We start from the raw sequence: 22,691 nt of genomic DNA on the forward strand, positions 1-22,691 counted from the left end.
CAGATGGTTAATGAGGCTGAAATTTGGATTTGAATGAAATTTTTATCAATAATAATAATAATATTCTTAATTTGCTTACAGATCTATTCATAGAACTCAACAAAATAAGTTCATGAGACTTACCACATATAATTAGAACATTATTGTATGTGGTTGACCACACTCAAATGAGGCATTTTGATCCTTATTTTTAGTCTTAAAATTATATATACCTTAAATGAGGTCCCTCTGTTATTTAGAAAATTAATTAATGTAAAAGAAAAAAAAGATCACTACCATTGAAAAAGAGAGATATTAACTTAATGTCACTGATTAGTATATATCGTCTTCTCTCTAATCACTTGATTAGCCGAATTATCTATATTAGTAACACACACACACACACAAGAAAAGATCAATTAGTAGACCATACATACTATTTTTCTGTCACATCGATTTGAAGTTAGAGAATCATGACCTCATGAGAGCTAATAAAATCCTCTTAGACACATATAGAAACTTGTCAAAAGGACAAAACCATGTTAGACATAATTGAAATGCAAAATATGTCAAGTAGCCATAGGGTGGAGTCGATAATAGACGTCTGCTTCGTTTACCTAATCTTGTCTTGTTACACACCTTACTAACATTCTTCACATTTAGAATGACAATATTTTGAATTAAGCTGGCAGTGGGACCAATTAAAGGTGAAGAAAATATAATTTCTTGGTGGTAATAGGAACAAAAGGAAGGAGGGAGGGAAGTTGACATGGAAGGACAGACATCGAGGTGGAAGTATCACAATTTGATAGTTGGAGACAAATTCATGGTGGTTTAGATGCACCATCAAACACTCAAACACCCATGTCCTACGACGCTACACGAACTAAATGAGCGAGAAGGAGACATGCAAGGAAAGTCAATGACTTGTTCATGTGTGGCCGATGGTGACGGATGATTGTTGTGTTTTCTTGTATCGGTCAAGAAGAAGTTGTGCGACAAGTGAAGGGATTGAAATAACAGCATCGGGAGAATGTATTTGCCATGCCGATCAAATTGAATTGGCATCACGAGTGGTGCGGTGGAGATGAGTTGCAAGGTTTTCTTTCCCATAATCGTAGCCAAAAGATATGTTCTTGACAACGTATGAAGTTTTGGTCAGCAGTCAATTTGGACTCTGGAAAGGCAAATGAGAAAGAGAGAGAGAGAGAGAGACATAGATAGAGAGAGAGAGAGAGAGAGAGAGAGAGAGAGAGAGAGAGAGAAACGGAAAGTGTGGGAAGCATGAACTAGACAACATACTGATGTATTTTAAATATGTTTCTAGTGGCTCTCGGAAGATTTCTTATCCTCTGTATGATACTGGATTTTGACAGTCTCTTTTTGCATGCAATGAATGATTTGAAATTTGTTTTGATTATTATTAACGATGGATGATGGCAAGGTTTTCGATAACAAATGAATATAGTTCTCTCTCTCTCTCTCTTTCTCACCCCAAAAGACAACCACTTGTTATTTTTATAATCTCTCAATTTACCTATGAATTGGAATAATCCAAATTATTAAACATATTTTATGTTTAAATGATATGTGTTAATGATATTAAACATATTTTATTTAGATGCATTTTTACTCGTCATATGAAGAAGGCATGATGGTTGGCATACGATAAGGAGGAATATGAGTCAACAGGTGGTACAATTATTGTCAACATATGTGGGACCCCCACTAACGCTTGATTCATTAATATAAATATTTATTTATTTGTCAGGTAACAGTAATGCCCAACAATAAACGAAAGGATAAACGTGAGGTTTGATTTGTCGAAGAAGAGAGAGTTGAATTGGGCTTTGTTTTGTTTGGGAAAGAAACCGGAGGAGGGTTTTCGGGTGATTAGTTCAAAAAGAAAAAAAGAGAAGAAAACGGGTTGAAATAAAGCTTTTTGAAAAGAACCCGGTAGTGTGTTTATCCTCGTAAGAAATGATAAGAATGTGGGTGGTGCAGCAGAGGGCAGAGGGCAGAGGCTTAAAGGCGGCGGAGTAGTACAGACAACCACCAGTAAAAATCCAAGTCGTGAGTAGACGGTGGAGGTGGCCGATTGCTTACTGTGCCGTTCGCCCCTTGCTTTTTGTTTTTTGTCGCCTTTGGTGGTCTTCCGCGGCTGTGAAGCAGCGACAACAGTGGGGGACGCATGGCGATGTCACTACCGAGTGCGACAGGGGCTGCTCTCACGCGTATAAAGCTGCGCGGGGGGCGGGGCGGGGAGATGAGAAGCTCCGACTCCCAAACCCACACCCACACCCACACGAGCGGTTCTGTTCCGAACCTGCCCGTAGACACAAACAAGGATACAGAAAAAGAGAGAGAGAGAGAGAGAGAGAGACGTGGTTTGCTTCCATCCGAGGCTGCTCCTCTTTTTGTTGTCCTTCAAGAATCGTGTCTGAACTCTCCATCATCTTCTAAAAGCTGGGTCGACTCCTCCTCTCATCTTTTTGTTTCCAGCCTTGGTGATTTCCTGGTGTCATGGGTTATCCCACCGGAGAGAGGGAATGCTGGGGACTCGATGATTTGGCAGGGGAGCATGAGAGACATGGGGGCAGAAGCAGCAGCCACCAAGTCACGATGGAGGAAGGTGGTGGCTATGGCAACACCTTCGAGAGCGAACGGCAGCAAAAGCTGTGTGTCAGGGGCCACTGGAGGCCGGCTGAGGACGCGAAGCTCAAGGAGCTCGTCTCTCTATATGGCCCTCAAAACTGGAACATGATCGCCGAGAAGCTAGTGGGAAGATCAGGTACTGACCCTCTCTTCCTTCCATTGAAATGTGGATGTGTGGAACTGATTTCCTCTTTTTGACTTGGTTCTTCTTGTCTCTGGAATTGGAATTGGAATTGGAATTGGGCAGGGAAGAGCTGCCGGCTGAGATGGTTCAACCAGTTGGATCCAAGGATCAACAGGAAGGCATTCAGCGAGGAAGAAGAAGACAGGCTTCTGGCTGCGCACAGGCTTTACGGCAACAGATGGGCACTGATCGCCAGGCTCTTCCCTGGCCGGACAGACAATGCAGTCAAGAACCATTGGCATGTGATCATGGCCAGGAAACAGAGGGAGAAGCAGTCCAGTGCTTACAGGAGGCGGAAGCGTCCCTCCCTCCGCTCTCCCCCATCACAGCCCCTCCCGAGGTGGGAGGAGGTCACCACCACCTGCAACAATGCATGCAGTGGTGAGTCGACCACCACCAGAGAGGAGACTGCTTCCACTTGCACCGACCTCTACCTCGGTTCCGTCACCGTGCCCAATGGTACTGCTATGATCTCTTCCCGAACGGTGGATTCCCGTGTCACTGTATCACCTTTGTTCTGAATGAATGATCTGGGTTAGCTTGTGCAGGGTTCCGTATTGGAGCTCCCACGATGCAGGTTCGTGGGTTTGATCTCTCTGTCTACACCGGTACAACTTTTGAGGTCACAGCAAATGAACCGGCGGCCTACCACATGACCAATGCTTTGCCTTCCGGTGAGACAACCTATGAGAAAGATAAGATTAGCTTACCCTTCTTTGATTTCCTGGGTGTTGGAGCATAGGGGCCCTCCACTCGATATGCACAGGAAATCTGTGAAGGCTGGTGGTACAGGACCAAGAGAGGAGACCTGCAAAATAACGAAGAGAGGAGGGTGATGAAGGAGATGAAGTTGTATCCATAGTAAGCCAGACTTCTCAAGGTTGTCAGTCAACAAGTTCAACAAACATTTCAACATGCGAATTAAACCAGATGATATGATGCATCATCTGATCTGTACCAAGATTTCAAGGAAGGCAATCAAAATCAAAGAAAAGAAAGTTCTTCCAAGGTCTACTGGGCATGCTTAAACTTTTAATTTCTCTAAAATACTAGTGTATTTTATTAATGCTTCCTCGCAAGCAAGGAGGCACCACATACCACTAATTACATCTCTCTCTCTCTCTCTCTCCCCCGTGAGAGAGATTTAGTAGCACCCAAGGGTTTTGGGAACCAAGCAGACCATTCCCCCGGTTGGAACTCCGAGTGCCCCAGTGGTAGCTAGCTAGCCAGGCCAAGCAATGGGTGCTGCTTGTGTTACCACACCACATCGTGCAAGGGTGAGGGTGCAGGTTTGGTAGCTGATCTGACACAGAATCCTAGGGTTGGTCACGGTTCCACTGCCTATATCTGGTACCGGATCTGTAGGAGCTGACAGGTCGTTGCCTTTTGTGTCGGTCATCCTCCTCTTCCGATTTGCTCAGAGGTAGTGAAACTGACAGCCCTAATCATGGTGGTGAACAGTTGATCCCAGTGAGAAGTTCACAGAAACCTGGCTGAAAGAACACATATGCAGCAAACTAATTAAACCAATGCTGAGAGGAGAAAGGAGAGCAAAGAGAGAGTGATGCATATTCCTGCGTGAAGTAATTAAACCTAGAGTGTTTTGGGCCCTGACATCCCTAATAAATATAACTTAATGTAGAATGAATGCAACTGTTATCTTCTTCTCTGCTCGTCATGATGGTTACTTGTTTGACCCCACTGTGATAAAGGCATCAGAGGCACAGGGCCTGGCAGCGGGATGATTCAAGAGACAAAAGGCCCCCGGCGTTCATAATTACAGCTAAATATGTTGATGGTGTAGACATTTAACCTTCCTCTCAGGTAAGGAAGCGACTGACTGCTGCAGCATGGATCAGGCTGCAGGCAGTGGGAAGGAGAAGACATTTCTTCTCCTTTGCTTCTCTCAAAAGTGAGTAGGAACCAATGAACTGATGCCTTGACTGCAACATGCACAAAGTTTAATTCTGACCTTCCTGCAGCTGGGAGGATCTTTTCCTTGCTGAGATCAATACTACATGTCGATACTGTTTGGCATCAGCAAAGCAAGGACGGTGCCTGACAGAAACCAAAAGGTAATATTATGTCCGTCCACAGTAGATCACAAATACATCAACCACGAAGCAAAAACTCTTCTCGGAAATTAGCGGACAACAAAAAATCGTGAACCTTAAAAAAAACAGTCGGGTCTCTCGGCAGTCCTGTTGTTTGAGGAAACGTGAGCATCCCTCCCTGCTTTAGCTCATGTAAAGGTCCACCACCTCCTTGGAAACCTAAAGTCCACAGTCAGTGCATTAGCTAAGAATGTTGGTGGCATAGGCCAAATAAGTAATGCTATGAAGTAATACGACAGGAGCAGATTAATATACAACTAACACAAACTTTGCATGTCACCTTTGTTGCTTATTTTTTTGTTCCTCATCTATAAAGAATCAAGAGGATAACTGCTTTCCCATGCAAAAGCATACCCACTCGAGCAGTGTGTTGGATTAGATACAATGCCATCAACGGAGGTCTGATATTATACAAAGATGTTGGACTCGCTTTATCTGATAACAAAAAGAGCACCGAGTGAACTGAAAGCAGCAATTGTTGACTTAGAGAGAAGATTGCTATAGTTTAAGGCTTCTTTAGAAGAGCACCCTAGTTAATCTACAAAACAAACAATATCTATGGACTAGCAAGTGATGCTATCAAATTAAAGACTATCCAAGTGTCAAAAACAGGCTTGGAATCTCTCCCTTCTGCAATGTACATGGACTGCTTTATATCATCACACAAGAAGCCTACCAGGCATTCACGACTCATCACTGTACCATCAGAATGATTTGGCCACTTTTGGTCGGTAAATGCCATGTTATCACAAACATTACGGTCTATCGAAGAGTCTGTTCTGAACATAAAAAAATGTATCATGATTAGGTGGCTCACAACTATTTCCTAATAATTAATTATCGACCTTCAATACTTACCAAACAAGTGGAGTGCTTTGAAGTCTCTTGTAGTTGCTGGAACCTCATCCTATTAGCGGCTAAAGAAACAGAACTTACAGTCCTAAAAGGTAGACGATGTAACCCACGCTTGAGAATAACTAATGATGCCGGTTCTAATTCTGGGGCACATAACTGTTATGAAGAAGTCTATCGGAATCACTTATAGTACCAAAACTTATATGGGACGTCCATGAGGTTGAGCATCATTCAAATCAAACTAAAATAAACATGATGAGGATGAAAAATTGATCAAACGTAAGCATGAAGTAGGAAGATCAAGCATCTGCATGAAGAAACTGATTTAAGCAGAAATGCTCATACCATGAAATAACCATTAAATTTACAAATAGAAGGAATAAATTAACCTAATTTAAATCTCGATGCTTTGATTCATCGGCATGCATCATATTCCTGTTTCCAGTAAAACCCGAGGGACTGTAAAAAGAGGAAAAACAAGACAAATGATGTTTTAGTGAGAGGATAGTAACAGCGAATATTGGATGAGACGAAAGTGATGATAAAATATTCCCATTCCCATATAGACAACAAGGAGCCAAAAATTTGAACTTTGTCAGCATGCTTGGAAGCCATCAATGATAATGCCAACCTAATAACAGAGAAACAACAAACAAGCTCCCAGAAAGGTTTTTAATGGAAAGATAAGGACTGACAAGATCATAACAAAATCTTAAATGAATATCTTCTTGAAATCTATTAAGATACATAACATGCAATCTGACAGCGAAGATGGATGAACTGAATCAATGTAACAATTCATTCAAGGTCAAGCTTATATAAAAAAATATGACTAACTTTCGAATTTTTATATTACTCTCTCTCTCGTTTTCTTCTTGACCCATTTTTACTGGAAACAATCACATCAGTTAAGATGCTGTGATTTAATTGTGTGTGCATTATGATACCCCAATAGGACATTTTAAACAAGAAGAGACACTAAAGCTGAAGAATTATTAATGTATTTGGACATGTATTGTATTTGAAACATGAAGAAACAAAGGAGAGCTTAATGTCAACGAAGAAAAACCCACACAAATCGACTGGGTCCTTCAGACAAGAACAAGTTTATATAACAAAAGTACCATCCTTGGTCTTCTCATGCAAAACATAGAGGAACAAGAATAAACCTATGCACTGGAATAGCTGCTTTACCTGCATTAAACATTATCATTCTCCTATAAAATGAGGAGCTGAACTACGCTCCTCTACCATGATATCTGAAGGAACGCATCTTAGTTCAGATGTCGGAAGTAAATAATTAGGATCCAATTTCATGCATGTAGACCACATAGATAGTGACCAACCTAGATTGAAGAAGTAGGTGACTAGGAAAGATTTACCTGATACAACATAATCAACACAACCACAAATACATGTTCTATAAAAGTGATCTGTCACTAAGGTGGATAAATCACACATCGGGTCGGATTTGGTTCCCCTTCATAAGATTACAAGTATAAATTGCATGTTGCAACTTAATGTTTTACAATAGAAGAAAAGGAGAATAGCATGAAATCAAACTATTGCAATCTAGAAGATACACAACATCATGCGCTCTGCTTATGCCAGTGGCCACTGGGAAGATCCTACACCATTCCATAACTCTATCAAGCTGGAGCCCTTATCTAGAATAATTTCGACACGGGGACTCCAATTGCACAAACGATGTTCGTGATTCCGCTACTCTGACAAACGGATTCGAACAGAGGAAGGAAGAGAAGTTACCGCGAGAGCATTGAAGCCTCCTCTTCAAGAATGGGTTTGCGTGGTCTTCTTGGATCGACGCCGTCGGAGAGCACCCACCGCCAAGAGGAGCGCATCGACAACGTGGTTCGCCCCCAAGCGGGAGATGAACGCGCCACCGTGAGTGCCGCCTACTTTAGATCGAGTTTTCGAGAATCACCGACCTAGAAACGGGCCTACCGTTTATAAACGGCCCGATAGCCCTGAATCGGGCCCGGGTCTTGGCATGTACCCGCACTTTCAGATCCGATAAGCCCTCGGGAGCGATGCGGATCTGGATCCAGATGCGTTGAATCATATCGATATCAATCCGATATCAGGTTGACATTAGAACATCGTCACATTCAAATAAGAAGCCCAGACGATGTAAGTTTGTGAATCCTTTCATCACCATGGAAGCAAGGCGACTGTAATCACGATCGAGATCGAGATCGAGAGAGAGAGAGAGAGAGAGAGGAGCTTACTTGAAGAATGCGGACATGAAAAAAGATGCAGCTCTCACGAGTTCTTTCACTTGGATATTATAACTATTCTATGGCATTCAAACCACGAATTGCCGAATGATAGATCGAGTCATCTAATTCTTCTTTGTTCATGCAGTTATTAAGTTCCTGATACAACAGAAAGCATACACAGCAGTGATGTTTCAGGTGGAAGCACAAGAACAGTCCATAGCTGTGCCAGCAGAGAGAAAGGGTGACACTGGTCATTTAACTCTGTGTGTGGCATGCCCTCAAATTTGGACTCCCAAGATTTCTATGTTCGTAATAATGTACATGGACATCTACCACAAACCCACAAAATGGAGATAGGAACACTGACCTGCAACTCAATGATCTATGCAGTCTAGAATTGGTTGCTGCTGTCAATGACCAGTCCTGAACATTTTGGCCCCCAGGAGATCCATTCCTATCTTACCTTTGAAGGAAAATCGCTTCTTGCTGTGATTCCTCGACGATGAACCTCTCCTTTGAGAGGTCGCAAGAGAGCTGCTTCGTCTCAAGTCATTCTCGATCTGATGTGAGATAGAGTGGCCACTAGTACCTGCACCGGTGGACGCTCCTGCACCCTGACTGCTGCAAGCAGACCTCAAAGCCACATGAAGCGGTTCCGAGATGGATGTAGATTGTTCTTTTCCAACAGCTTTCAGACATACTGGGCATGGAGGGTCGTGAATTTGACTCTTTGGAGTGGTCTCCTCCAAACAATCTGCATGGAAAACATGGTGGCATGGTAGTATGCCAGCAACTGGCATATCGGTGCTTCTAACAATCCGGTTAGAACTCCACGGAGACTTCTGGTACAGTGACCTCTTGCACAGTTCACATTTTTGGTATCTTGAGGTACTAGGGCATCTGTGGTTCTCGACGTTGATGGTGTCTGCGATATCAACATTGTCTCCATCAAACCTAAAATCATAGCTGCTTGCATTGCTCCATCTAAATCCTTCCCTCCTCGAACTCATGCTGAGGTCTGGTGAAGCCTCCATCTTCCGAAGGTCGGTTAGGGCCCTCTGGAACTTAAGCTCAGAACTCAAAATTCTCTCGGTCCACATGGGCGAAGCCCCACTATCTTCACGTGGCATTCTCGAACCACTGGTACTTGCTTCAGCCATGGCAGAAGCATCAGCCTCCGAAACAGGATTCTGAAACATGAGTGGATAAATGGGTTTTGACATGAATGAACGCCTGCTGGGAAGGTGTCGGGGAAAGAAGGCTGGCTGCTTGCTGGTGGATGCCCATCTACTAGATTCTAATGGTGAAAATGGAGAACCGATACTGTTACCAGCAGAGAAACCTCCCTGCATCCGAGAAAAATAGAAAAAGGATGCCTTTACAATCATATACTGCCAACCAATCACTTAAACATGGTGAAAAAAAAGTGGTTTTGGGGAAAAGAAAAACAAACATCATGAAGCATATGAATTAAAATGTTACCTCACTGCCCCTGGAAAAGACAGAAGCTTCAGGCCTTGCACCTGATGATGCAGAAGGAGTTGAAGATTAGTTAAATGAGTTTCTTGAAAATAAGCAGTTACCTTGGCAATCAAACAATTTCTGGAGTTAATCAGAAAAGGAAGGTAAGCTTCTACACAAGTACATAGTTCCGTTAAAGTTAAGCCAATAACCAAGGCATGAATGAGGATCATGGCTTTTTGAACCACACACTCCTCTTTGCAGTCTCAAAACCACCAAGCTTTAGATGCATTATGTGCCTCAAACCCTCCTGTATGATTGATTGGTCAAAATTTTCAGATTTGAGTACGTTTTTGCCCAGACTCACGACAAGCGAGTCCAATTCATTTTCAGACATGCATCCTACCTGTGCATTTGCTCCAACCATTGGTCGGGTAAGTGAAGCTACTTTTTAAGTCATTATACTTATTGTCCTTTATTCACCATGCAACATATTGTTTCACGTTTCTAATGTCCCAGGCACCTTTTACCCCGTTGTCTTTCTATGAAACTATCTAGTAACGACACTTTTTGATCCATGCAGTAACTGAAATAAATCAATGTAAAAAGAGAAAATATATTATTCTAAGCACCTTAAAGGATTACAGACGTCGTATTTTTCACTCGAAAGAGCGTTTGACTTCCTTTCAGTGGCACAAAAATTAGAATACCTATGTACATGAGATAATTTAAGCATACAGCCAACTTGAATTGCAGACGATTACAAGTATTTCCAGTTCTTTCAAGTCTACAATTAAAGTATTTGTAATTAATAACTAGGTTTGATTTCAATTTCCGTATAATTCTCGATTGATCGTTGAAACTCATATCGAGGGCCTTGGTTGATATATCAATCAGGAGCAACATAAATTGCCAAGTAAAGTCCAACAGGCTTAAGCCGAGGCAAACCTAAATTACTCATTAAAATTAAGAAGCACATAAAAAATAGGCCCTTCCCATACCAAAACAGTAGCCACTTCTTAATTTTACAATCTACTCTTTTCTTTGTTTATCATAATATTTGTCCTTTAAAATCAAACTTCAAACCTTCAAATAATTTTATGCAAAAAAAAAAAAAATATTGTCAAGATTGCAAATTACAGTTTTTAATACACGTGTAAAATTATGGCAATTGAGATCATCTGTATATGTATTCATGTATTACATTTTGCATCTCTATCTATCATCCATCATCTATCTCCTCCCTTCCTCCCCCCAGCCCTCCTCACTTTATTTTTTCCCCTCCCTTTCCTTCATCCCCACCCATGACACAATTTGTTTGATCTCAAGCAGGTTCAAACTTGTCCAGAAGTTTGTTATCATCTTCACTGGCTGGTACATAAAAATTTTGGATAGCCATGTCAATTTTACTAAGTACTGATACCCTGCAGGTTCTTTTGCCACCTAATTCTGTTCTTACAAATTACAACCACAACTGCCTTACAACATGCGCTTCAAAAGAAATTAAAGCACCAAACAGTTAGGAATATTAAAATTTTAAAGCTTTAGATTCCTTATCTGAAAGGGGAAAAAAAGGAGTAAACAGCAAGTCTTATAAGATTGAATGACAGTGATCAGGTAATGCAAAATAATATTACCTCCTGCAGGTGTAGAGAACTCCCCAAGATCATATCTGTGCACACATGGTGTCCATCGACGTGCCTGGAGATAGTCAGATGGGCTCTCTGAATAAGATAGTGCCCCATCAGACACAGAATGGTGATGATTTAGGTCACTGCTCCCAATATGTCTGACATTACTATGCAAAGACATTGAAGATCCACTAATAGGAACTTCATGAACCCTATTAGATAATTCATCCGACTGAGAACTGCAGTCCCATCTCCTTGACAAATGGGGTGAGTAGCTTGAATTGGTCCGCCAGTGAGGTTCACTCGGATCAATGGAACAATCTCTTCCAGATGTATTAGATTTCGGTCCATGTGGCCCAACAGGTACACAACAAAGAGCACCCATCTCATGTATTTATGTGAAATCTGATGGAAGCAACACAGAGTAGCTGCTTGATTCTTGACAGGAACTAATTACAAATCATTGATGTCTGCACATGTTGATAAAAGCACCTGAGTAACATCATAAATTGTTGACCTACAATACGCTTGCAGGGCCATCCAAATCAAAAGTACAGCTACTGGCATTTCTAACACAGGATGCTTTCTCAGATCCTCGAACCATGAAGTTGTTCATTTGCCTAATTTCAGACTCTGATTCAGGTTAAAAACATTCAGAAAAAACAAGCTGTATAATAACATTCAACTTGTGTACCTGTGACCTTGTACATAAGGTGCAACACTTTGCTTTCCACGCTTAAAAGAATAGCTACTCCTCCTAACTTCACGTAACACCAAGTAAAATTTCACTTGCGCAGCAGGGAGAATCTGAAGCGAATATAAGTGGACTCTAATAAGTAAAAGATAGACCACTACTGACAAAAAGCTAGTCAAGAGTATACTCTAAAGGCTAAATTTAAAGTTTATCATGGACCTGTCACCCAAATATTTGCAAAGCTATTTGAGCACCTCGAGCACCAGCACGACAAAAGAATTACCTTGACCATTCACAAGCAGCTTTTGGCATCTAGAAAACTGACCCAAGTGATTTCTGTGTGGGGATGAACAAAGTATCAGAGTTCAAGCCAATCATTCTAATTGATCTTACAGTATAGTGAAGATATAGGATATCTTCAACAAAACTTGTTTGCATCATCTATGACATCCATACTCTACATGAAAAACGCATCAAAGGCCACGCCTTTCGATCGCGGTAAACAGGACAAATCAGCTCCATACATCAAAGGAAAGGCAAAAGTATTCAGGATTACTCTCCAGCTCCATATATGGAAGAAAATCACTTGCTTTCAACGTGGTCATACATGTCTAGGGACTCCTCATGAACCAAGAGGACTGGCATAACTTCTCCTTACTTAGCACACGAGAACAGTAAACAAAACAGCGATTCTACACAAGAATAACCTAAATCAATAAGCGATCCAGAATACGAGGAGACACCGAACTCCAAGATCAAATATTGGATAGATCAGAAACTCCAGCTACGAATCCATGGATTAGCAGGAGATATAGAGCCTCTAAGTGAAAGAAGCAAAGAAAATGGGGGAACGAGAACTGAGCGGGTGCCAAATCGCGACGACGGCCAAGAAAGTTCGTCGGATCATAAAAAAAATTACCAAAACACTGGGCGACCGTGAGAAGATCGGGAAGCAAATCTAATCACCTGGCGGAAATTAGGGCTCGGAAAAGGGCTGCTTGCGGTGGCGAGAGGGATTCGACAGGAGCGGAAAAGGCCCGAACTTTAATGATGACAAGCGTCGGTCTCCTCCCCTAGGGGGAATCAGAGGAAGAGAACAACAAAGCGAAGAAAAACTTTTCTCATACCTGTCCTGCGATTACTCGATACGTACCTTCTTTTTCATTGGTAACCAAACCCGGGCCCACCCAAAATGTACAGTAGGAAAGAAGATAAGGTCGGGGTATCGATAACGATCAAGGTAAAATAATTCAACACATGGCACGCCGATGTCTCCTCCCATGGATTCTGGCTGTTATGGTGGGCAAGGCGGGCGTCACGTGATCTGCACCTGACATCGGGGGCGGTCGGCCCGTGGGAACGGATCACGAGGCGGATCATCCAGCGCCGATACTGATCCAACGGCTGAGGATGGCAGTGGCACGATACGACTGACGTTGGAGTGGAGTCGCAACGTGTGATGCGTCGATCGATTCCGATCTCACCTCAGAAATGATTGATTCATGAAGGATGGATGTGAGCCAATATGTATTAGTTAACGAGTCATGGAGGGGCATATGCATCATCAATCACCAACTTTTGTGCTTATCGATTAGGAGATGATTGCAAGGGTTGAGTTAGGAGACATGTATCATTCCAAGAATATAAAAAGCAGAGAGCGCTGTCAGATTGAGCTGCTCACCTAATTTGTGATGATCTTAAGTTGTTGTTGTTGTTGATGATCATGAAACACTTGCTTTTTTGGGTCTCACTAGACACACCTAAATGTGTGTGAGATGACAAAGATTAAGTCGATGGCGGTCACATATAATAAATATATATATATATATAATCTTTTTTAATTATTTTTTAAAAATAGTTATATTAAAAATATATATATAATACACTAATACATAATTATTTGAAAATATATATAACACATATAATTATTTGAGATCCCAGTTGGGATCATATATCTTCACGAAATAATGCGCATATCGAACGGTTGCGATCGATTGCGGAAGAACTCAACACGATCCCTGATGGCTTCTAACTAAATTCCGACCCTCGGCGGCTAGGGTTTCTCGTGGGGTGCGTTCTCGCCCTTTATCTACCCGCTCTCGGCGGCGGAGCCTCGTCGGCTAGGATTCTTCTAGTGGTACGTTCTCTTCGTCTCTCTTCTTGCGCGCCTATTCTTGTTTACATCGCACGGATCTTTTTGTTTCTTGAACTGATTCGGTAAAGAATTAGTTTCTTGAAGTAAAATTACTGCTTGGAGCTTGGGTGCGTCATTCTTCTGCGTAGTCCTTCAAAAAGGGGGACATTTCTTCCTATGAATTGCCTTTGAAGGGGTTCTTTTTCATGCCATTATTTTCCGAGGGTTCGTGCTAGGTTTTCTCGAGGGTACCTTCTCTCTCTCTCTCTCTCTCTTTCTCTTCTCGTCCGCCATTCTTGTTTCCATCGCACGATCTGTTTGTTTCTCGAATTGAAAGGGCGACATTTCTTTTGAACAGTTGCCTTTCTGATTGTTCGTGTCGAGGGCTTTCTTTCATGGCATTATTCACCGAAAGATCCATTCTTGTGGGCTAAATGAACCTCGGAAACAAAGGAGAATCTTTGAGTGTGCTAGGGTTCTAGAGGGTTTATGCCATCATTTAAACTTGTTTTTATAGTGTGTCTGCGTTAACTGGTTCATGTTTTATGATTATTTGCAGACTTTGGCTTCACTTTGTGGCCTAGCAAAACTGTGAGGCTACGGCTTTATGGTGGCATGTATTGTTGGGTTGCCTTATGTAAAGTTGTCATTAAATTGCATCAACGTGTTGTCGAAGAGGTGCACATGTACTGAGGCCCCGTGCAAGTTCCATTGTCCGGTCGCCGAATCTGTCTGTGCAAGAATAAGAAGGGTTTACGCTTTGCAGCACAAATCAGCTGCGTTTGTGCTGCCTGTAACAACCCAATATCTTTATATCTTTAACACCATGATTTGTTGGTTAATTTTGAATTCAGATCGACAATTGTGGTTGTAGCACTTATGAAAAATTGATTATTGATTCTTGGTTCCCTCCAAGGGTTCTTGTTTCTGCTTCTTTATTTCCTATTTGCTCCTCTGAGTTTCTGGAAATCTGTGCAGGTGAGAGATTGAATATCACTTGAACACAAGAAGATGGTTCTCAAGTATGTTGCCTATCGCATAACTGTTCCTGAAGTTTTTTTTTATTTAAATTTACATAAGAATCATTTACCACAAATATTTTATGAAGCCCTTATTTATCTTGGACTTGCTTGTCACCAAATAACACGGCTAAAAACCTATAATTTGTAGTTTCTTGAGATAGGCATATACTAAAATCACCAAGTTTTTTTTTTAAAGCACATACACAAACAAGTGATACTGAGACTCTGCCATGAGTAATCTTTAGAGAGCAAGACACTACACAGCACAGCATGGACAAGGCTGTTAATAATTGTGTAGTTTGTATATTGCTGATAGTTCTATACGTGAAGATATGCTGTTCATGTTATTATCATATATATAACTTGTAATAATCAGAACAATTGAACTTAAATCAATGTTAACTGTCGTGAGGACCATTGTGAAATATCACTGTTTAGGACTAGCAATATTGTGTTGGTTGATGTTTTCATGTCAGCTAATTATTATTTTGCTTGGCAGGACTGAGCTTTGCCGTTTTAGTGGTGCAAAGATATACCCAGGAAAAGGTATTAGATTTGTCCGGTCTGATTCCCCGGTTGATTATTTGAAATCTTACAGATGGAGTTCGTTTCATGCAGTGTAGTCATGACAGTTCTAACTTTCCCTGTTTGTGTGCAGGTTTTTCTTTTGGTCAACTCGAAATGCAAGCAGTACTTCCACAACCGTCTGAAGCCTGCTAAGCTTACCTCGACAGCAATGTACAGGAAACAGCACAAAAAGGCATAATTTTACTGGCTGACTATTAGAAGTCTATTAAACACAAATTGTTATATTGTGTACTCCTAAGGGATACTACATAATTGTTTATATAATGATCTATGTTTACATGGGTTCTAACATATCTTAAAATAAAGATAATCTTCCATGCTGAACATCTATGTTTACATTGTTTCCATCTTAGGTTTGAACATCATGTGTGTTTTGTTTTCGCAAGTTCAACTCTCTTGTGATAAAGATAGTATTACCATACTTGTGAACATGCATATTGGACACTACACCATATTTGAATTATTTTGATGTGCTTGAGTGCCATTATTGTTCTCTTCTTTTGGTGGAATATCATAAGTGATTTTTGTATGCACATTTTAGTTTGCATTTTGTGCGTGGGAACTTGTTTTATATAATGTTCTCCTCTTGTTTTATATGATTGGTTTGAAGGTTTGGAAGATCTTGAAGAGAAAATTTGACTGCTGTGTATACACCCGTAGTCCTTGTTCAATAAGTGAAAACTGTGTGAAGGGTTTTGCAACCTTGTATTTTGTTCTGCTACTGTAGTTTAAACCAAATAAATAAGCTAATAAGGTTTTTTTATAAATTTTTTTGTTTGTTCTTTATGACTTCAGTAGTTTGTAATTGCATTAGTTTGTTTCTATTGATTTTTTGTGCATGATGCATGCATCTGTAGGAAATTTTATTGTTTTTAAATTTATGATTTTTTTAGGATATTCATGCTGAAGCTGTCAAGAAAAGGCGTCATCAATTCATGGTCCATTGTTGAAGCTACTTTGGAAGTCATTCAGAAGAGGAGAACTGAGAAGGCTGAAGTTCGTGATGCTGCTAGGGAAGCAGCACTCTGGTATAGTTTTACATGATTAGCTGTTTCTTTTGTTTTTTTTAGACAGAATCAATTTGCTTAATAAAAAAAGTTAGTCTCTAAAACTTACATCTTAAGCATTTTATATATCATTTTTCTTTGCTTGTTAACTGTGTGGCTGTGTCAATGGAATTGATTTTCCATTTCCAATTCAAAGTGTTTTCATTTCGGTGTCACAATCAAGAGTTAACAATTATGCTATAATTTCTTAACTATTTGGGATCAGGCTCATGGATCTTTTCTTGCTGCTGAGCTCTGTCGACAGAAAAATTCTCAGTTAGATTATGATCCATCAAATCACTATTTCTTGTTTTGAATATAATTTTCATGTGCCATCCTTGTACTACTGTCTTATTTAATTCACCTTATTGGATCGGTGGAACTTGGGCTCTTCTGGATGTGTCATCAGCATCTATAGTGCTTTTTCCCTTTTTATTTTTGGTTGGGATGTTGGAACTATTCAGAATTGGTCAAGAATGTATAAACATTGTTCAAGTATGAATATATGATATCCTATTCAAGCGTTGAATCTAAGGTTGTTTTTTAATATAGAGAAATCAAGGAAAGAATAAAGAAGACCAAGGATGAAATGAAAGGTTAAGCAGGCTGAGCTGATGGCTAGAACTCAGAAGACAGCCCAGACAAGTAGTGGACCAAAGGCTCCAAGGGGCCCGAAACTTGGTGGTGGTGGTGGGAAGCAATAAACTACATCACTTTCAGAAGCTAAAAGTTGAATGCTGGAGAATGTGGATTTTTTGGATGCGCCTCCACTGAAGGTTTTACAATATCCAGATGTATCCTGTTGTATTTTCATAGATTGTTAGTATTTTTATTGGTTGCATCAGCTTACAAAACTAGCGACTATTACTCTTGAGGTTTAATTCTTGGGTCCTTGTTTTAAGTTATTTCTTTGTCATCGTGTGTGTGTGTTAACGACGGCTCCTCTTCTTGAGCGAGTTTTTTTAATGGAAATAATCAAATCGTGTGAGATGATCTTTTTTGAAAATTTGTCGTGTAATTTCTGTAAAGCATGCCAGATGAACTGTTTGGTCCTTCTAACGTAGGAGTGAGTGGGTAGTAGAAATATTTTTGGGGTGATTTGTTACCAGCACTTTGTAGATTGGTGTTCATGGAAATCCAAGGCAACGCCGTCAATCTTTGTGATTGCAACCAATCCATGGTAATGTTCTGCTGATGATTACAGGCTGCTGGAATGGTCAACGGTCAGAAATTAATTGTCAGAGTGAAATTAGTAGTCTTGTAATCTGATAATGGTGAGGTTAGAAACCCTCGAACTTATCAAGAAAGGGAAGAAATTGGATAGGTTGCATTATTTCCTGTGAAGCTCTCACATCATCCCCCTTTTTTTCTTCTTCCAATTCTTGACAAAAATAGTTGAGATGATGATGCCACCTATGAGGACTCGTGAAGAGGATGGGCAGCAACAGCAAAGGAGAGAATCAAAGTCTGGCCACAAACTCTGATCTCTGCCACAGAGGGTAAAGAAAGAACAAAAAGCCTCCTCCAGTGGTAATGATATCCACATGCACTCACTTCTATGTGCTACAGAGGCCCTCCTTTGGCCTCAGGCTTTATGATCCCTGCCCTGCTTGCTTCCTCTCTGCTCAGATTCCCACCACCACCGCCAGCACAGCAGCTCGACACTGAGCTGCAGTGTAGTGTTCCTTCAGACTCCATGTTGTTTTTCTCTATTGAAGAGACTAGGATGGTTCATGAATTTGGATAAGGTGGTCAGTGCTGTCATCAACCGTGTCGTGTTGTTTATAATACTATGCAATCATGGAGGGAGGATCAAGTTTTGCAATCTAATCTTTAGGCAAAATGATTCTTGTTTTTCCTCTTAAAGAAAAAAAGAGGAGACTCTGCAGCAACTCTCCATGGTTTCTTTCAACAACCAGCATTGTCAATAGAGGAAGGGCAAATTGGATCGTCTCGAAAGGCTTCGGTGAACGAAGATGAGGAACTAGCTAGAATGTGGAGCAGCAGAATGGGTCCAATGGGAGCCCACAGGATGGTGGATTGGCTCAGAGGGGCAGTGCTGATGTTGCTGTCACCCAAAAGGACATGATTGCCGGGGACCATGTCGGCAGGCTCGTAGACGGCAACTTGTTGGCCAAGCCATCACCTTTTGATCCACACTGGATGTGTGTGTGCAGATGGCAAACAGGTTCGGAGGCTGTGAAATAAAAAGCTGCAGCTTTGCCGGTGTCCACGCACTAGAGAGAGGAAATCAGGAACTTTGAGCATGTCCATCTCTTACATGCATGCTCTATCTTCTTTGAGAGAGAGAGAGAGAGAGAGAGAGAGAGAGAGAGTGCCAAGGAGAAGAAAAAAGAGGGGGGGGGGGGGGAGGGAGGAGATCAAGTTGCTTGATGTGGTCCTCACCCGCACAAATCAAGTAGCATTCCAGAATTGGGTGGTTTGAGGTTTGGATTTGCCTCGAGAATTGCGAGAACATTGCCCTGTAAAGGGTGTCCACTCCATCTTTCTCTCTTCCGAGGGTGGATGGATCCACTGTTCTTTGTTGTTCCTTGTCCATGGAGACCGCAGCCATCCATCCATCTGGTTTGGTATTAGCCGCTTCTCGTCTGCCTCATGAACTAATCCAGCATCTTCTTGTCCACGCTGCATTCAATCCAAACGATGCAGCAACCTTCTTCATCAGACTCCATGAACAATGAACGATGAACAGTAGTACATGGAGAATCATTCGAGGATGAGCTCTCCTGTTCACCTACTTGTTTTGGTACGCAAACACCATATGCTTCCTATCCATCGTGTCTTCTCGCAAGTGTCCAGTGAAGTCCCTATAAGGAACATTGCCTCTAGGGAGGGGCATCACCAGCTTCTTCTTCCGGCCGGTAAGGAGAGACCAAAGAAGAGGTGGAGGAGGGTTTGGTTGCTGTAGCAATAGCTATCAAGATTGATGACCGCGTCAAGAAAGAAAAGGCTGCAAGTGACATGAACAAAAACCAAATCTCGATTGCTACTCCCTTTCTCCTTTCCTTGGATTTGAACTTTGCATCGTAGACATGCACAGAAAAGTAGATGTCGACATGGATGAGTCCCTCCATCATCCATCCATCCATGTGCTGCAGTGGAAAAGGGTGTTCCTCTCTTGTACCGGGATGAGGTAGAAAACACATAAGATATGCTATCTTCTCGATGACAGCAGCTCCGTGAGTTGCTTGTGAAGAAGATGAGGTAAAACACGCATAACTCCAATCACACGAGAATCCACGAGAGATATGGGTGACTCGTTGATGACAGCAGCTTCATGCGTTCCTGTGAAGATCTGGCGCAGAGTAGTTCTGACACAGATCAGGAAATCCTTGTTCTATCTGTTGACATATTGCTATTCCTCTTCCTTGTTTCTTTTTGCCTTGTTGGAAGTAACGTAATTTGTGAGCTCGTTAGATCTCTCCAGACTTGCGCCTCGCCATGGGCTTCTGCAATTCTCTATTTACGATTCACAGGTGGATCTGCCGCCTTCCGTCGAAAGAAGAAAAAGATCAGAATTTGTTTTACCTGCCGCTCTTGGCAATGGCCATTGATGATGCCCAAGGGTTGCAATGAGAAGCGCAGTGAGCTCAGCCACCACCTTTTCATATCATTTTGCAGTCTGGATTTACCACCACCATTGACGCTGAACAGCCCTGCTTGCACTACTGCTGTCTCCTCTCTTCTTATCGTTCTGTTCTTGTGATTCATATGATGTGAGACTTGATTCCTGTGCAGGAATGTTAGATCTCCTCCTGGTTTGGTGGATTTAGTAACAGTGATCCAATGAGCTTAGTGATGGTAATCTAGTACATGAGATTTGCTCCTCGCTGTCCTTTTAAGCTTAATCTTGTTAAGCTGGATAAACTGTGGTACATTTTGTGTGGATGCATGCACCCATAATTACTATAACACACACACACACAGAGAGAGAGAGAGAGAGAGAGCTTATCCTCCATTCCATTTCATTTCAAACTGCAGCAGCATCTTTGGGTATTTAAATCCTCAAAATGTCTTGATGCTTCTCTATATAAGAACCTGAAAGCTTTCTGCAACCTCCAAGCCTCTCTGTCTCCCTCCCTATAGTGCATGGATTTCCATGGCCATGTTCAGTCCTGCCTCTCGACATCTCTGCCGGAGCTCTGACGAGCGGTGATAGGTCTTGCAGAGACGATCCATCCAGGTTTCAGCATTGCTCTTCTCATCCGTGGCTTAGCATCAGCCTCAGAAAGTGAGGTGCAGCCAAGGATGACTTGCCGGCCTTCTCATTTGGATTTGCTCTCCCTCGAAGGGAGTTTAGAGAGAGAAGCTGGCAAGTTGTCTTTGGCTACATGTTGCTTCCTGAGCCCTCATGTTAGGCCTGAGATGATTGTTCCTCCTGTGGTCAGTATTCGAATGCATGCAAAGTAGGTTTTCTTTCTTTCTTTCTTTCTTTCTTTTGACTTTATTGCCTTGCAAAACAATTATTAGAGAATTTTATGCACATTTCTTCTGCTCCATTGCAACAACAGTATGGATTCACCAAAGCAGATGTACTCCTTGTGGAGGTGATGCCAAAGTATTTTGACTCAGGTAATTCATTCTCCAAGTGAATGATTCATCCTCTTTTTCTTCCTACAGTTTTTGTGTTCTTAGATTTGGTGTTCCACCACCTACTCTCCTCTCACTGAATCAAACATGGAATTATTTGTCCACAGCTATGTTCATATAATTCGTAGCATGATTTGGACAAAACTCTATGCCTTGAAAGAGCCATCATACCAAACACAATGGTTCAGGGAATTGATCTAACTGAAGAACCTAAAACATCTATAAATGTAGATCTGTTCTTACCATGCACCACCATTGCTTCATGTTCTCTAAATCTGATTCATGTTTGCAACTGTAGGAACTTCATGTGTCGAAATTTAGATATCAAATCGAAGAGGTGATTGATTCTTCTTTCTTCGACTTCCAGGTTGTACAGTCTCTTGTCTACTTGCCAATAATCAAGTCAATTATTGGCTTGATTTATGTGTGTTATTGTCAGACATGACTGCATGGGTTGTGTTTATGAACTGTTTGAGATGATGCAATGGGTAGGAGGAACCTTGAATCCTTCATTTAGATGTCTTTTTAGGGCAAAGAAGATGAGATGGTGGAGTCCTGACAGAGTAGCTTAGGGAGCATATCTGCAAATGGTTGTGATAAGAACAAGGACAGTGGCCACAATGTAGGTGGTGTGCCATGGAACATCACAGCTGATGAACTCACAGTAAGCTGACAGCAACTTGATGAATCTTTGCGGCTGGTGGAGTCATGGATGAGGATGAACAAGTATTTGCCATCAGCTTTGAAACTTGGAAGGTTTCTTTGCACGAGATCAACGATGATCTACATGAAGCATGGAACTGTTCACTTGTATGAGATGATGACATGAACTGATGCTTAGTTGATAGCAGATGGGATGATCCAATGAAGCTCTCCATCTTCTTCAAACTTGGGACTCCAAACTGTGTCACTGAACATGCAGCAAATGGAGAAGAAATCCAAGGGAGAGATATCACATCATGTGTATTCCAACACAGTAGTATGAGAAGATTACAACTCCATTGTTGACCCCCAACAACTCATGAGGAAGCACAGAAAGGCATACTGAGGACACATAGATTTGAGGCCTTTGATAATATGTTTTCTAAGGGGGCAAAAAAACAGTGATCATTTTACAATGAGAGCATAATGTTTAAATTCTAATCAATATTAATATTTTTTTTTATTTAAGAATATTTTATATGGTCCCCAAATACAGAAACACTTCTCTCCAAGTGATGAGGGATAGATACAAGCAATTCTTAGGTTGAAACTTCTGTAGATATATATATATATACCCAACCTATTACATTAGCAGTAGTGATGTTCTCTTGCTGGCTTCTGAGCTTAATGTGGATTAGATAGTTGATTTCCAATCAATGGGCAAATAGCTATGATAATTATCATTAAAAGATAATAATACAGGTAGGGTCAGCCTCTACCATCAACCTACAGGTTTATGAAAATTGTCATTAAAAAAAAAAATCTTCTAATCTAC

General features: G+C 41.3%; 2 protein-coding genes, 2 long non-coding RNA genes and 1 pseudogene across 12 annotated transcripts; 3 read left to right on the plus strand and 2 right to left on the minus strand.

Moving 5' to 3' along the window:
* Positions 1-2,027: 2,027 nt before the first annotated feature.
* LOC135638598 (transcription factor CSA-like) lies at positions 2,028-4,394 on the plus strand. 2 transcript variants are annotated; one of them, XM_065151784.1, is made up of 3 exons: positions 2,028-2,770; positions 2,882-3,277; positions 3,358-4,394. In XM_065151784.1, exons 1-3 carry the CDS (start codon positions 2,503-2,505, stop codon positions 3,558-3,560), a joined length of 867 nt encoding a protein of 288 aa, XP_065007856.1. In that variant the 5' UTR covers positions 2,028-2,502; the 3' UTR covers positions 3,561-4,394. The 2 variants fall into 2 exon arrangements, with proteins under 2 accessions (XP_065007856.1, XP_065007857.1); XM_065151785.1 differs by having other exon boundaries at positions 2,035-2,770; positions 3,367-4,386.
* A 196-nt stretch (positions 4,395-4,590) lies between these two features.
* LOC108952867 (uncharacterized) lies at positions 4,591-5,810 on the minus strand. Its single transcript, XR_010496618.1, has 3 exons — positions 5,213-5,810; positions 4,988-5,091; positions 4,591-4,876 (listed from the first exon to the last, which is right to left on the minus strand). It is a non-coding gene; the product is annotated as an uncharacterized LOC108952867 (long non-coding RNA).
* Positions 5,811-8,136: 2,326 nt separating this feature from the next.
* On the minus strand, positions 8,137-12,920 carry LOC135580954 (uncharacterized). Of its 8 annotated transcripts, XM_065152150.1 has the most exons (7): positions 12,780-12,902; positions 12,033-12,149; positions 11,814-11,926; positions 11,612-11,739; positions 11,126-11,524; positions 9,510-9,550; positions 8,137-9,373 (listed from the first exon to the last, which is right to left on the minus strand). In XM_065152150.1, exons 5-7 carry the CDS (start codon positions 11,502-11,504, stop codon positions 8,438-8,440), a joined length of 1,356 nt encoding a protein of 451 aa, XP_065008222.1. In that variant the 5' UTR covers positions 11,505-11,524; positions 11,612-11,739; positions 11,814-11,926; positions 12,033-12,149; positions 12,780-12,902; the 3' UTR covers positions 8,137-8,437. The 8 variants fall into 8 exon arrangements, with proteins under 8 accessions (XP_065008222.1, XP_065008223.1, XP_065008220.1 ...); XM_065152151.1 differs by lacking the exon at positions 11,612-11,739 and having other exon boundaries at positions 11,126-11,589; positions 12,097-12,149; positions 12,780-12,900; XM_065152148.1 differs by having other exon boundaries at positions 11,126-11,739; positions 12,097-12,149; positions 12,780-12,900.
* A 2,011-nt stretch (positions 12,921-14,931) lies between these two features.
* On the plus strand, positions 14,932-17,609 carry LOC135637631 (large ribosomal subunit protein eL24-like; annotated as a pseudogene).
* Positions 17,610-17,961: 352 nt separating this feature from the next.
* LOC135637632 (uncharacterized) lies at positions 17,962-22,405 on the plus strand. The gene is made up of 3 exons (XR_010496341.1): positions 17,962-21,030; positions 21,136-21,196; positions 21,513-22,405. It is a non-coding gene; the product is annotated as an uncharacterized LOC135637632 (long non-coding RNA).
* Positions 22,406-22,691: the final 286 nt, after the last annotated feature.

Source organism: Musa acuminata, chromosome BXJ3-5, assembly GCF_036884655.1.
Source record: "Musa acuminata AAA Group cultivar baxijiao chromosome BXJ3-5, Cavendish_Baxijiao_AAA, whole genome shotgun sequence".
NCBI lineage: Eukaryota > Viridiplantae > Streptophyta > Magnoliopsida > Zingiberales > Musaceae > Musa > Musa acuminata.